Here is a 12,854-nt window from a genome sequence, read left to right as displayed (position 1 = left end):
AACCAACCATCGCTACTTTCAAGCAGGATTTGGCAGCCTTTTTTTTCTTTTCTTTTCTTTTTCTTTTCTTTCTTTCTTTTTTTTTTTCCTCTTTTTTTCAGGGCTGGGGACCGAACCCAGGGCCTTGCGCTTGCTAGGCAAGCGCTCTACCACTGAGCTAAATCCCCAACCCCAGCCTTCTGTAGCCCATATTTATGGTGGTGTACTGGTCTCATCTGTGGTTCATGGGGGCAAAAAGAGGCCCTAGAGGCTACATAAAGTAGTGACACAGTTGTTTCTAATAAAACTTTATTTATACAGTCTACTTTCTAAGAGGGTGCTTGCTCTGGCGACTGCATAGCTGAAAGGTGGGAGAGAGGGCAGAGAAGCTATCCAGAGTCGCTACACAGTATGGGGAAAGGAGAGAGATGGTCCCCTGGAGGGTTCAGACGGGTTGGTAGAGGCAGGAGCCTCTCAAGGCAGTCTCAGGTACCACTTCAGGTCTTAGGGGAGAGGGTACCCTGTGTTCCTCATGTGTATACAACATTGCTGTGTAGTGAGCACTCTACCTCAGACGACATTCAGAACTCTCTCAATTAACTAAGAGTTTCTACAGGGCTGGGGAGATGGCTCAGCGGTTAAGAGCACGGATTGCTCCTCCAGAGGTCCCGAGTTCAAATCCCAGCAACCACATGGTGGCTCACAACCATCTGTAATGGGATCTGATGTCCTCTTCTGGTGTGTCTGAGGACAGTGACAGTGTGCTCACATACAAGAAATAAATAAATAAACTTTAAAAAAAGAAGAGTTTCCACAGTCAGCTATTCTAAAGACTCACTGTTAGGCTGAGCCCCTCATGCATCAGTGAAGCCAGGACGAGCAAGGAGACTGCAGATGTGGAGGGCATGTAGTAGGGCTAATGGATCTGACAGACACCGAAATGTGCCCAAGTCACCAGGCTTCTCCTGCATCATCACCGATTCAGAGTGGCCCTGGCTCCTTCTTGTCACTCCAGCCCCACTGAACTATGTCCCGTGCTGCCTTTGAAGCACCCTCATTTCAGCTAGTTTCTCCCTCCAGACCTGCAGGATAGATGACAGTCCCTACACCCCAATTCCCTGCCGGTGGGAGGGGTGGGGGTGCGGTGGGGGAAGACTAGCCAGAGGGTGCGGCATAGGGTGTATTGCTCCCTGGGGGATTTAATGACAGGTGGGGACATTGCCTTCCCTCCTCCTCCTGGAATGAGTGGCTAAGCAGGCACAGTCTGGGCTATCAGACATGACTGGGCCACCGCAGAGACTCCTCTCCAGGGGTTGATGCAGCAGGATTGAACTGGAAAAAGATCCCTGCCCTGCCTGTCTGAGGTGTTTGTTCTGTCCCCATGGAGGAAGAGCACCCACTCCCTGGAGATGTCCCATGAAAGGAAGTTGGTCACAATTGCTGCCCCATATGCCAGCAGGACTGCCTTTCTTGTGAGTCCTGGCTTAGGCACTTGGTGCCAAAAGTGGTCTTGCGATGCAACAGGCAATGGGCCACCCACTTCTCTGGATGCTCCCAGAAAGAAGACCACAGATGAAGGGGATGAGGGCCCCATGATGGGGTGACCATGGTCTCCTGAGGGTATCAACCTGGAGGACAGGTGGAAGATGCGGCACTTGGGCCCATGTGACAAGGAGCAACGTCATGTCCGAGCACAGGGATCTGGTTTGGTCAGATGGCTCTGGACAGCATGTTCAAGGAGTGTGGACGGTTCAGAGACACTCAGTCCACATAAGTTGCTAGCGAGGGTTCTTTAGGGAACACCTCCTTCTCTGGGGCCATGATCACAGGTCACCTGAGACTGGCTAGGAGGGTGCTGTGAGATGGCTTTGCTCGGAACAACCTGCAGCTTTCCACACAACCGTGGCTAAAATCACTCTTCTGGGCTCTGGGCCGGGCAGTGTTCTAAAACGTAGGCACCGGTGTCCTTTGGTGGCTGAGCTTACGGAAGAGTCAGAGAGGTGTGACCTTTGTTATGGAGACCAGGCCATGCTCTTAAGGGATTCCCTGAAGCACAGCAAAGTCTCTCGACTGAGCCATTCCTGGGTCTAGAGCCCAGCTCTCTGCCCACACACTCCTCCAGTAAAGGTGACAAGGTCTGGCTCCAAATATTTTCATGATACCCAGGCCAAGTTGTTCAACGTTCTAAGCCTCAGTTTCCCGATCTGATCAGTGGAGACGATAAAGTCTTGTTATTATAGGCTGTGGGTGATTGGATGTACGCAGCACAGGGGGTCACCACAGGCAGGGGGACTTTGTCACTCGGTGACAACCTGGAGCCGCTGTGTAGCCTTATAAAGAATGTTTCGTGTTGTTTGCAGACTAGAACACTACCCCAACTGATATCCACTGCTGGATGTCATCGTAGTTCTCTGTGGTAGTTGGAGGGTGGGGGTGGGGCAGAAGGAGCACATCAAGCTTGTAATGGTCTCCAAAGCCTTTATTGGGAAGGTAGATAGCATCTACAGTTGACTGAGGGGCGCAGGGCAGGGGATGTAACAGTCCAGAGGGGAGAGGAGTTCAGAGGAGAGCCTGTCAGGGTGCAAGGAGGATCCTCTCCTCCCAAAAGGCACTGGTGGGCGAGCACCCTCGATCAAGACGTGGGGCCTATACACAGAGGGTTGTCAGCATACAGGCGACCTTGAAGCTCAATACAGCCAGCCAAAGGTGAACAGCATCTCTCTTGAGGCCATACCTGCTCAGGGCTCCTCCAGCTATGAAGGAAAGGCCCCAGAGGGCAGGTAGAGCTTAGGAAGAACAGCCCAGCCTTCTATCTTAGTGTTTTGTGCAATTAAAACAAACAAAAAAAACCAAAATAAATATAACTTAAACACTTCTTAAAGAGCACTAACGTCTAGCCTGGGGAAAGCAGTTGAAGCAACCTTCAGCGTGTGCAAAGCAGAGCTGACCACCAAGGCACCTGGTGGCCCAAGAGCAGGAGGGCCCCATGGACCCTGCACATAGGCACATGTAGCCTGTCCCATGTCCCAGCACCTGTTTGGCCAGGACCTTGGGAGTCTCCACCAGGACTCCCAGAACTCAGTTTATCAAGACTCTGGAAGGCTCTAGGAAATCCCATCTGAGCTCTGCCCATCCCAGTAGAGCAGGAAGGAGGGGCCTCTGGCAGGATGGATGTGAGAATGTGAGAATGGTTTGGGAGATAGAGAGTGGGTACGAGCATGGTAAATACAAACCCCGACTGAACAAGACACCCTTGGCAACAGAATAAGCCTAGAAAGATGCCTCTGCACACCACTTTCCCCCCTATGACACACACAGCCCAAAGCACTGCCCAGCACTGTGCTAAGGCTCTCACTAACTGGTCCCCAGACACAGTATCTTAGTGCTTTATCATGACAGGTGGTACCTTCCTAAAGGGCTCGGTGAGTTTTGTTCTTCACACACGTTAAACTGGCTAGCATTCTTGTTCACAGCGGGGTTTGCTTTAGCAAACATTTCTCTGAGGGAGGGAACTTTTGGCCAGGTCATAGCTGGAGACTCTTGGAGTTAACGATGCCTCTTCCCAGCAAATGGCTGATGTACAGGCCATGAGGTCACCTCGAGCCCTCTAGCAACCACAGCTGGAGAGCCCCAGAGCTGGCTGCCTGGTTGCTGCTGCCCTCCCCCACGCCAGGCTGCCTGTCTTCCCAATCATGTGCTGTCACAAGGTCTGGGCTCGATGATGGGGGGCGGGGGGCGTGACCTTTAGCAAGTCAGCCCACACAGGAGCTCACCGCCCATCTGAATGGGAGCCAGGAAGTTTAAATGAGTTTCTTTTTAAAAATCTGTACTTATACATCCTTGTGGGTCCCACCTCCCGCCCCCACCAACTGTCACTCACCCACCCAGCATGAAGGGGAAACACATGTACCACATGGGCCAACAGTTCTAGAAGCCCCAGGGAGCTGGGGTAGGCAGCCAAGACGGCCACCCCTGCTCAAAGCTATGCTGCCAGGTGTGTACACGTTGGTCTACCCCATCTCCCTTGGTCCCTAGCTTGCTGTCATGGTACCCAGAGGAGCCTCTGTACATGTGTGTGATCCACAGTCTCTCAGTAAAAGAAGCCCAGAGGGGCAGAGGGTAGCTCCAAATGGAAACAGACCTAGGAGTGCCATCTTTTAAGTCATACGAACTGTACGCTCTTTCCAATCAGAGAGGCTACTTGCTTCACGGATGAAGTGGTAACCAACAATGTCCTCCCCTGTCAACATAGCCCTTCAGGAAGCTCAGGACTCCGGGAAGGAGAAAGCTTAGGGCAACCCTGGGCACCCCTCTGAATCCTGGCAACTATGGAATCACACGGAGAAACACTGGTCTAAGTCCTTCAAGCCGGGAGAGTGAGTGATATCAAGGGAAATTTAGGAATCATTCCAAGAAGCCAGAATCCTGCTTCCCTAAGGTCTCTCCTGGGTGTGGTCGGCTCTCGGAGCTGCTGCAGATCCCTGGAGGTTGGTGTGAGCCTCGAGTACTGTACCCAGTAAGCAGATCAGGGACAGTAAGCAACAGCTCAGGGAGGTGACATCATCCCCTGAAGCTAAGCTTTGCAGAATGTCCCCTCTGAATTGACGGGCAGCGCTCCCAAACGGAAGGGTGAAGCTCTTTTAGAAACAGTGGAGCTGCTGCTCTCTACGCTCCTCCTAGGCTGGCCTGAGTTCCAAGGGTTTAAACAACAGAAAAGTAGAGCCCTGATTTAGCGTCTCGAGAGAAGCCACACGGTGTATTTGGGAGCTGGGGCTTCTAACTGCAGGAGACTTTTCTCATAAGCCACACGCAGATCCCCCAGAGATTGGCTTCCCAACTTCCAGAAAGCAGGACCCTAGCTTCAGGGTCCATGGTAGGAGGCACGAATGGGACTGTGTTTACTTATGGCACCAGCCACCAGGGGGCAGAAGGCCTCCACTGGTAGCCAATGTGGGCCAGAACTTTCTCGGGAGTGGGGGGTGAGGGGTGCGGGGCGGGAGGGTCTCTGGGAGGGAGGCTCAATCTCTTAAGACCCTAGGCAGCCAGGGATCCCACAGCCTTCTAGACCCGTGCAGGCTCTAAGTGTAACGGGATGCGGGGGCCTAGCTCTGTGCAATTCTCTTCTAGAAGGTAGTTCTATTTAGAGAGAATTAGAAACGCCACCTCCAGGCCCCTGTGTAGGAAGGCGGGAGATAAAGACCTAGAAAAAAAAATCTCTCTTCTCTTCTCCAAAGTGTCCTGTAGTGCAGATGGGAGGCTCTGTTCTAGGTAGGCGCTCAGACAGGAAAAGGAAGAAGAATCAGGGGAAGAGAGATGCTGCGACAGGCAGAGGTGGCGGGCAAGGTGGCATGGCTATGCAAGGTGCTGGTGGCCTCAGGTGAGTGGGCTGCCCTGGGACATTTCTGTCAGGATGTCGATGAGGTTGTTCAGCCCTGAGAGGTAGCCATCCTCCCGGTTCCCCTCCTGCCAGGGGACATCGTGTTGTAGGGTCTGGCCTTCCGGAAGGGGCGTGGTTTTCCCAAAGTCAATCATCCACACCTTGGCTTGCTCCTTCTTGTCGTGGATGAAGAGGAGAGAGCTGCCAATGACCTGGAAGGAAGCAGGCCTGTGAGAAAGGCAGCGGGGAAGGGACAGGGAGGGGGCAGGATTAGGGGGCTAGTCCTGACAGGACCAGGAAGGAGGTGGGTAGAGCCTGGAGGAGTAGAGATTGCAGGGCAGCAGGGCTAGGGGGAGGCACGGCTGGGTGCCCAGGTATTTATGAGGCTAAGGAAGGCTTGAGGCTGTAATGATCCCGAGGGAAGCTTAGATCAGCAATTTCACTTCCTATTGAAACTAGGGGTGATGGGGAGGGGTGTGAGTCAAGCAGGCAATGTGTCTGTGGGGCGAAGGCTCAGTACCCTACCTCATGGCACTTGAAGAAGGGAGAGACTTCCAGGGTTTCTCGAATGGCCTTCAACCGGTCCCGGTAGGCAATCTGAAGGCAAAGATGGTCAGAGTTTCACACAATCTGTGTGTGTGGAGGGGCAGGGCAGGGCAGGGTGGGGTGGGGCGTCAGATCTTTCTAGTTCATTAGACTCATGTACAACTAGCAGTGACCATGTACCAACCGCTTACTCAGACCCCTTCATCTACCCCAGCTGAGCTCAGTTACACCTTTCCCAGAAGACTATGTGGCCCTTCATGCTCCCCCAGTGCTGGCCTGTGCCAGCATGCCAGCCAGCAGAGGAACACCCCACGAAATGGTTGCCATGGTAACTACCTGAGCACAGAGTGCTATGCCCCTGCCTAAAGACAGGGTAGGGGGAAAACTCCAGAATCCTACAAGAGTCCCCTCCACAGAGCCTTATAGATCTCCAGTGTTAGCAACGTGATACCTGATCCTCTCCGTGAATCTCATCACCCAGGACTACAGTGGCATGGGGAAGCTCATATCACACAGGGTCCTTCAGTGACTATTTGAATAGCAGAGACACAGCCAGGCAGGGCTGGTCAGCACCATCCTGGAGACCCTAGCAACAGCTGGGAATGCAGTCGGAGGATCTGAAATGATCCAGACAGGTGCCCTGGGACTAGAGGACTGGTGCTGCAGACCTACTGTGTGCTTTCCAGCCTTATAAGTCTGGGTCTAGAGGCATAGGAAGGGCAGGGACCTGTGTCAGGCCGACTTAGGTGTGAATCCTGGCCCAGCGTTTTTCTGTCTATGCATCCTTGATCTCTCATGTCTCTGATTCGTCAAATGGAGACAGGATGCCTGCTTGCCTGTCCTCACCAGAGGGCTTCTGAGGGACTGTGGTGCAAACTCAGTACAACACCAGGTCAGCAGCAGGTGCTGACTCCTGCCCTCATTGTCCCCTGACATAGAAGGGCAGTGTGCTGGGCAGAGGGACTAAGGAAAATGAGTCAGTGTCTCCAAGCTTCTCCGGGGGGCAGCCACATCACATTCTTACAGAAGTAGGGAGCTAGGGTTTCAGAAGCATTCCTGCCTGGTCTTAGCTAGGTCAGAGAAGGGACAGTCCCCTCACCCCAAACCCTGACTCACCAGGATGTTCTGGTTTCCTTTAGTGAATTCTCTGAAGGCCTCAGTGACCTGCTCCCTTGTTTTGGTCTTCTTGAAGTCACGGTTCACAGAGCCATCTTCCTTCTGAGGAAGGAGTCACACATCACACACAGGGAGTCAGCAGAGGGCCCATGGGACAGACTACTCATGATCATGACCCTCTTGCTGCTTTGTGGAGGTGGTCAGGTGCCCAGGGATGGTGAAGCAGGCCACAGCTGAGGAGTGTACACAGTGGCACGAGATCCCTGGCCACACAGCATTTCAGGAAGTCTTGGCAGTGTGAGGGGTGTCCGAGACAACAATGGAGAAGCACCTTGTTCTCAGTAAGGGCAGCAAGGGCCAAAAGGAATGGGCAGTTTCACTTCCTGCTCAGAAGCTTTGCCCTTGGACCCATGACTTACAGTGTGTCACATTAATGTGGTAGCAGCCATCTGGATGATCAGGCTAACAGTCACCCTGTCATAGGCTTGTGGTCAAGTGATGATCATTTAGTATTGGCCAAAGCACGAGAGCAACAGTGCTGACGATTTTAATGATCTGGTAAACAGAACCTGTAAAGTGTCTCCTTGAAGGAACAGGCAAAAAATAAGTAAGTGTGTGTGTGTGTGTGTGTGTGTGTGTGTGTGTGTGTGTATGTGCATATGGTATGTGGTGTGTGTGCAGTGTGTGTGTATGTGTATGGTATATGTGTATATGGTATGTGTGGTGTGTATATGTGTGTGTATGGTACATGTAGTATGTGTGTGTGGTGTCACTGTATGTGGTATATGTGTGTGTAGTGTATGTATGTGTGTATGGTGTGAATATGTGTGTGGTGTGCATATTGTACATATGTATGTGTGTAGTGTGTGTGGTACATATAGTGTGTATGTGGTATGTGTGGGTGGCATATGTATGTGTATGTGGTGTGAGTGTATATGTGGTATATGTATGTGTGTGTGTGGTATGTATGTGTATGGCATGTGTATGTGTATTTGGTTGTGTGTGCAGTGTGTATATGCATGTTTATGGTATGTATGGTACATGTAGTATGTGTGTGGTATGACTGTGTGTGCTATATGTGCATGTAGTGTGTGTATGTGTGGTGTGTGTGTGTGTACATGCACATGTGCATCTGTGTATATATGTGCTCATGTTCCTATTGGTACTCTGCATTCCAGACATTTGGTCTGGGTCATGTAGTGCACTGCAGATGAGGGGCTGCTCTGAAGATTTCCCCCAAGGTTTAAGCCCATATCCCTGTATCTCTACTCCACAAACCACTGTCTCCATGCTGAGGCCTGCGCTCCCTCTGTCCAGGCTGGCCTGGGCAAGCACACAGAGCTCTGTTCTTTTGAGACAAAGTAGGAGAGAGAGTGGGTCCAGCAGGAACCCTAACATTGCACCAGTCCACCTCCACTTGGAGAAGGTGACAGCTGTAACATCAGGAGGGCTGCCTTCAGGAAAACTGCAGGTCTGAGGGAATGGTACCTCAGGGGAAACTTTCTCATAGGGCCTTTCTGGTAGCTAAGGCAAAGGAGGGCAAGCGACGGTGGACACTGTTGGCTGTATGGTGCAGAGACCAGAGACTGGGAACATGTCGTGCCCGGGTGAGAGGTACCACGGCATGCAATTCAGACAGACAACGGGTAGAGAGGATGTGTGTGTGTATATATAATTACATCCGGACTCAGAGCTGAATATTGCCCAGAGGGAAGGCTGGTTTCAGAAGACAAGGAAGGACAAATGATGTTCTCAGTCCCCAGCTCTAGAAGCCAGTGAGATACTGGTGATGACATCTATACACTTTATGAAGGATGACTACCAGAGCCTTCCCCCTTTTAAGCTACCCAACTCTAACTCCATGCTGGAGAGGGACCAGGCAGAGCAAGCAGGACAGAGAAAGGGAGGAGCAGGGCCCCTGAGGGCACTGCTACCTTCCCTGAAGGGATGGCCACCAGAGATAATGAGGAACGTGTATCCCCTTTCCCTACTCCTAGCTGGGTCATGCAAATCTAGTAGCTAGGGACCCGGCCTGGAGCATAGGGACAAGGACAGTCTTCTGAGGTCCTTCTCAGGGTATCCAAGAGGAAAGGAGGAAGGATGAGGTTTCCAAGGTGATCCTGGGTAGCTACAGGCTTTCCTTCACCTGCACCTCACCAGCAGTGAGTAAACATTTTCCCTGTGGCTGGTATATAAGCCAATTCCCATGTGGGGCCTCTGTACAGCTGAGGCCACTCCAGCCCCATGGCCTTCTACAGCTATGTTGCACCTCAGGCTGCAGAATGGGCCAACACCCCTGAAGCCAGCCTGCCTGTACCTCAGGTTGAAGAATGGGCGAACACCCTGAGGCCATACTTAGGCCTGTACAGGCGAGGCTTATAGACTCCAGTATCCCAAGGCCTTCATCACTAAGAACCACCGGGCCTCCGTAGGCCACGCCTTACAAGTCTCACCTTGATGCCCTCGATCCTGAAGCCTAAGGTAGCTGTGGAACTGATGGTTTCCCGCCACTGCATATAACGTGGCTTGGTCACAGCTCTCTGGGCTTTCTCCTCTTCAGTGGGGGCCTCAGGGTCCACCTCCACCATCTTCTGGTACATGTCCTTCCGCAAGCTAGGCTTCTTCCGGGCCTTGGTGAGTTCTTCCTCCAGGTATGTCCTGCATGGGAGGTGAAGGATATAAGTCCTGGGACTGGGCTGCAACTCCCTGGCGTCACGACTGATGGATGAAGGCCCTGAGCTGGCTGCATCTTGTCCCAGCACAACGGTCAATAGAGCAACATCTAAGATGAGGTGAGTTCACTGGGAAAGCCATGCACCATTTAGGCCTGGAGCACCTTGATGCTGGATGACTGTGAAGACCCAATAAACTCAGAACCCCCCAGCAGGGAAGCTCTTTTTTAGGGTCAGCAAGAGAAGAAAGATGGCGGGCGGTGGTCAGGTTGGGGAAGAGAGACGGAGGGCGGGATTCCCCCTTGGAAGCACATTCTGTCCTTCCAGCCTGTCTCCCTGTCCTCATGCAGTGTGAGGCGGGGCTGCATCTCTGGCTTTTGCTGAAAGGTTGGTTCGTGGAAGGAACAAGAGCAGGATAAAGTGGGATCTGTGATGACCTATGCTGGGCGGGGCTGCTCAGGGCTCTGTAGCCCAGTTGTGTTTCGGAGATAAAACTGGTGCGCCTATCCGTCTCCATACCACATCACCGAGCCCCTCTGATCCCAGGAAGACTACAGCTCCACTGCTTCCCCTGTGCACAGTAGAGCCTGCAGGCTGACCAGGCGAGGGCACTAAGCCCCTAGGAGAGGTAACAGGCAGAGACAGGTCAGGCTCAGAGCAGCTGGGGGTGGAGTCACTGACCCAGAACCCTGGAGACCAATTCTGGTCCTAGCACTACCCCGAACCCCGCAAACTCCCACCACCATCTCCAATTGGAAACATGACTCACCCAGCCTTGCGCCCCTGCTAGAGCCTTTCCACCCATGTGCATGCTGGCCAGGGCCCTCGTGAGGCAGCAGTCAGCAGAATGCTGCAGGATGGGGAAGTGGGCCCCCTGTGGCCTGCGTGGGTGTGAGCTGCCCTCAGAGGCACCCTCCTCCCTTCTCTCCTGTCCACTCTTCTCCCCTTCCCCTGCAAGACACTGTCCCAGTACATCGCTCCACATCATCCCCCTGGGTCTCAGAACAGACAGAACACAAATCTACATCTTACGAAGGAGATTTCAGAAACCTGCGCCCGTTAGTATTATACAGAGAGGAAACCACCTGGGGTTGGGTGTATAAACACGCCCTGGTTGTTTAGGAAGGCTGTAAGGGGAGGGTGCATTAGCTTCTGCTTGGGTGCTTGCATGTATGTACTTTCCAAGCTCTCATGCACACAGCATGCCACTGTGCATGCGGATACCAACTTGTCAGTGGACCCGTGTACTGTGGGGGAGGAATTCGTGCCTAACACTCATGAGGGTGCAAAACAGGCCTGCAGAGCAGGCAGCGGCGAACTTCTACAAAGAGTTCTCAGTAGCTCCTTTAAACAGGAAGCAGACACCAATGTCACAGCCCTGTTCATGTGGACCTTTCTTCAAGAGGGGTCCCCACAACTCCAGCTAGGCAGAGTCGCTTGTTCCTCAGGCACAGAATGGGGCTTGGAAGAGATGTTCCCAGTGGATACTAGCTGGGTAACCGGTCTATTAGAGGAACCACCAGAACCTGTCACAGCAGAGGGAAGTCTGAGCTCCCCTTATAGGGGAGGGAGACCGGCTCCTCAACTTCTGGAGCACAGAGAATTAACTTGGGGTAGCAGAGAGGTGCTCCCATGGCTGGACTCTGGAGGAAAGGCTGCCTCAAGATAAAGAAAGGGAGGTGGTGAGTCCATGGGAGGCCACCAGGTGTCAGGTCAGGGTCAGAGCAGCTCCTCCAGGGTCCAGGGCCTGGAAACCAGCTCTAGGTCTGGATGACGGGAGATACATCCACAGTGAATGGGAAGTTATAAGCCCAAGGGGGCAGTGTGAGCGCCACTCACCCGGAAGCAGTTTCCAGGTCCTAGAAACACCTTGATTTAAGATGCCTCCACGTCTCTGTGACTTCCCTCAGGATCCTTACATTCCATGGCTAAGGCTGGCTCTGCTGATGGTCCTCCTCACCATTTTTGTAAGCCTGCGAGACCCGGTGTTTGACAAGGACCCGTGTCCTAGCCTCTTTCCACAGCAAGGCCATGCTCTAAAGGACAGCCATGAACTGCTTGTCTTGGTGCAGGCACAGAAGGCTATGTTTCTGTGCTACTGTGCTTGGGAGAGAGCCACAAGTTATGGCCTAAAGAGGACTCCAGGGAGCACTGTGGAAAATGAATCCCTAGGGAGAATGGATCACTAGACATCTCCAGGGAGGGCAGGCCATGGTTGACGTCCTGGTGTGCGGTCTGTAGGCCTGGGCACATGCTGCTACCTGGGAAGGTGTCCCTGGAGATTCCTGATCAAATGGTAGCATAGGCCACCCTTGCAGTGTGGCTGGCTGTGAGACACACAGGGACAATATGGCTGAAGCACTTAGCACAGTGCTCAGAGTTCAGGAGTCCCTCAGGGACTGTGTGGGGAGCAAGGGCTGGGGTGAGTGCCACTTTTCGGGAGATCTCCTCTTCCCTAACTCTACCATGATGGGGTTACCTAAGCCCTTTTGGGTAGGAGAGCTGAGGTACAAAAAGAGAAAAGCTATTAAGCTAGAAGAGAGGGGAAGCCTGGGGGGAATGGGTACCCTGTCCCTGCAGCTTCCCAGGGAGCCCACAGCCACACAAGGCAGGAGGCAAGGCAGTGCTGACTGTGTAGGTACCTGCGAGAATGGCTAACGGTGCTATGCTTGTGCCCACCTCCTTCTCCTGCAGGCACACTGAGTCCAGATCTTCCTATGTTAGAAGGAAGGGCGGGGCCTCTGCTTGAGTGGGCATATTCTAGTGCATTGTGGAAAGAATTTTCTAGAGACAAAAATAAGATAGCCAGAGAGCCAAGGCTCTGTGGTAGTTAAAGGGACATTCTGCTTTCTCCCTCATCTACTGCAGCTCCCTGGGAGCCAAGACATCCCGGGCTTTGGAACTAGGAGGAGGTGGTTAGTGATGGGGACGAGCCAATAGCAGGGCCCCTATTAATCCATGACCCCATCCATCCCTACCCTTGGGATGAGGGCAAGGGGACTGGTTTTGGCCAGCTGCCAGGGGCTGATTTGAAGACAGAAGTCCTAGTAGGAATGAGAAGGGAAGAAGGAAACTGATTGGTGTAGTCAGAGAGCAATGAGCTCTCCCACCTCCTTCTCCACGTCTTCATATAGAAAATACTACATGTGAGATATAGGGAGATA

At 52.8% G+C, this 12,854-nt stretch overlaps 1 protein-coding gene across 4 annotated transcripts in view; it reads right to left on the bottom strand.

Moving 5' to 3' along the window:
• Positions 1-2,440: 2,440 nt before the first annotated feature.
• Positions 2,441-12,854, bottom strand: part of Itpkb (inositol-trisphosphate 3-kinase B) — a 95,050-nt gene continuing 84,636 nt past the window's right edge. For 2 of the 4 annotated variants that reach the window (XR_015635356.1, XR_015635359.1), the window contains 5 exons: positions 9,472-9,676; positions 7,019-7,120; positions 5,882-5,953; positions 3,473-5,568; positions 2,441-3,217 (listed from right to left, as the gene is read on the bottom strand). Coding sequence is in view for 2 of the 4 variants with exons in the window: in XM_087581489.1 (XP_087437615.1) it covers positions 5,353-5,568; positions 5,882-5,953; positions 7,019-7,120; positions 9,472-9,676 (595 nt within the window). In the remaining 2 variants the exon portion in view is untranslated. Of the gene's footprint in view, positions 5,569-5,881; positions 5,954-7,018; positions 7,121-9,471; positions 9,677-12,854 lie in introns of all 4 variants that reach the window. The other 2 variants (XM_087581489.1, NM_019312.2) reach the window with 2 other exon arrangements.

Source organism: Rattus norvegicus, chromosome 13 (assembly GCF_021556685.1).
Source record: "Rattus norvegicus strain SHRSP/BbbUtx chromosome 13, alternate assembly SHRSP_T2T, whole genome shotgun sequence".
Lineage (NCBI taxonomy): Eukaryota > Metazoa > Chordata > Mammalia > Rodentia > Muridae > Rattus > Rattus norvegicus.
Note: the sequence above shows the minus strand (reverse complement) of the source record. Positions and strands in the feature narration are given on the sequence as shown.